Consider the following 241-nt stretch of genomic DNA (forward strand, 5'->3'; position numbering starts at 1 on the left):
TTTAGTAAATTTGCTACTTTTTTTTGAATATATACGCAGTCACTAGGAGATCCTTTTGATGAGATTTGTCTGATGTATGCTATAAGGATCTGGAATCTCCTAAGAGAAGAAAATGAACGTATTGCAAGAAAAACAACAACAGCAAATGATTTTGAAGATAATACAATTAAAGAAGATGATTTTAATTTTGAAACGAGCTATTTAACCATTCTCGACCTCATTGTGCGTATGGTCAATGCTG

General features: G+C 32.0%; 1 protein-coding gene across 1 annotated transcript in view; it reads left to right on the forward strand.

Moving 5' to 3' along the window:
• LOC118743852 overlaps nt 1–241 on the forward strand; it is a 23,229-nt gene that overhangs the window by 7,042 nt on the left and 15,946 nt on the right. The window contains exon 2 of the mRNA XM_036476616.1: nt 40–237. Coding sequence (XP_036332509.1) covers nt 40–237 — 198 coding nt within the window. The remainder of the gene's footprint in view (nt 1–39; nt 238–241) is intronic.

The sequence above is a fragment of the Rhagoletis pomonella genome, unplaced genomic scaffold (genome assembly GCF_013731165.1).
Source record: "Rhagoletis pomonella isolate Grant_MI unplaced genomic scaffold, Rhpom_1.0 Rhpom_scaffold_00007, whole genome shotgun sequence".
NCBI lineage: Eukaryota > Metazoa > Arthropoda > Insecta > Diptera > Tephritidae > Rhagoletis > Rhagoletis pomonella.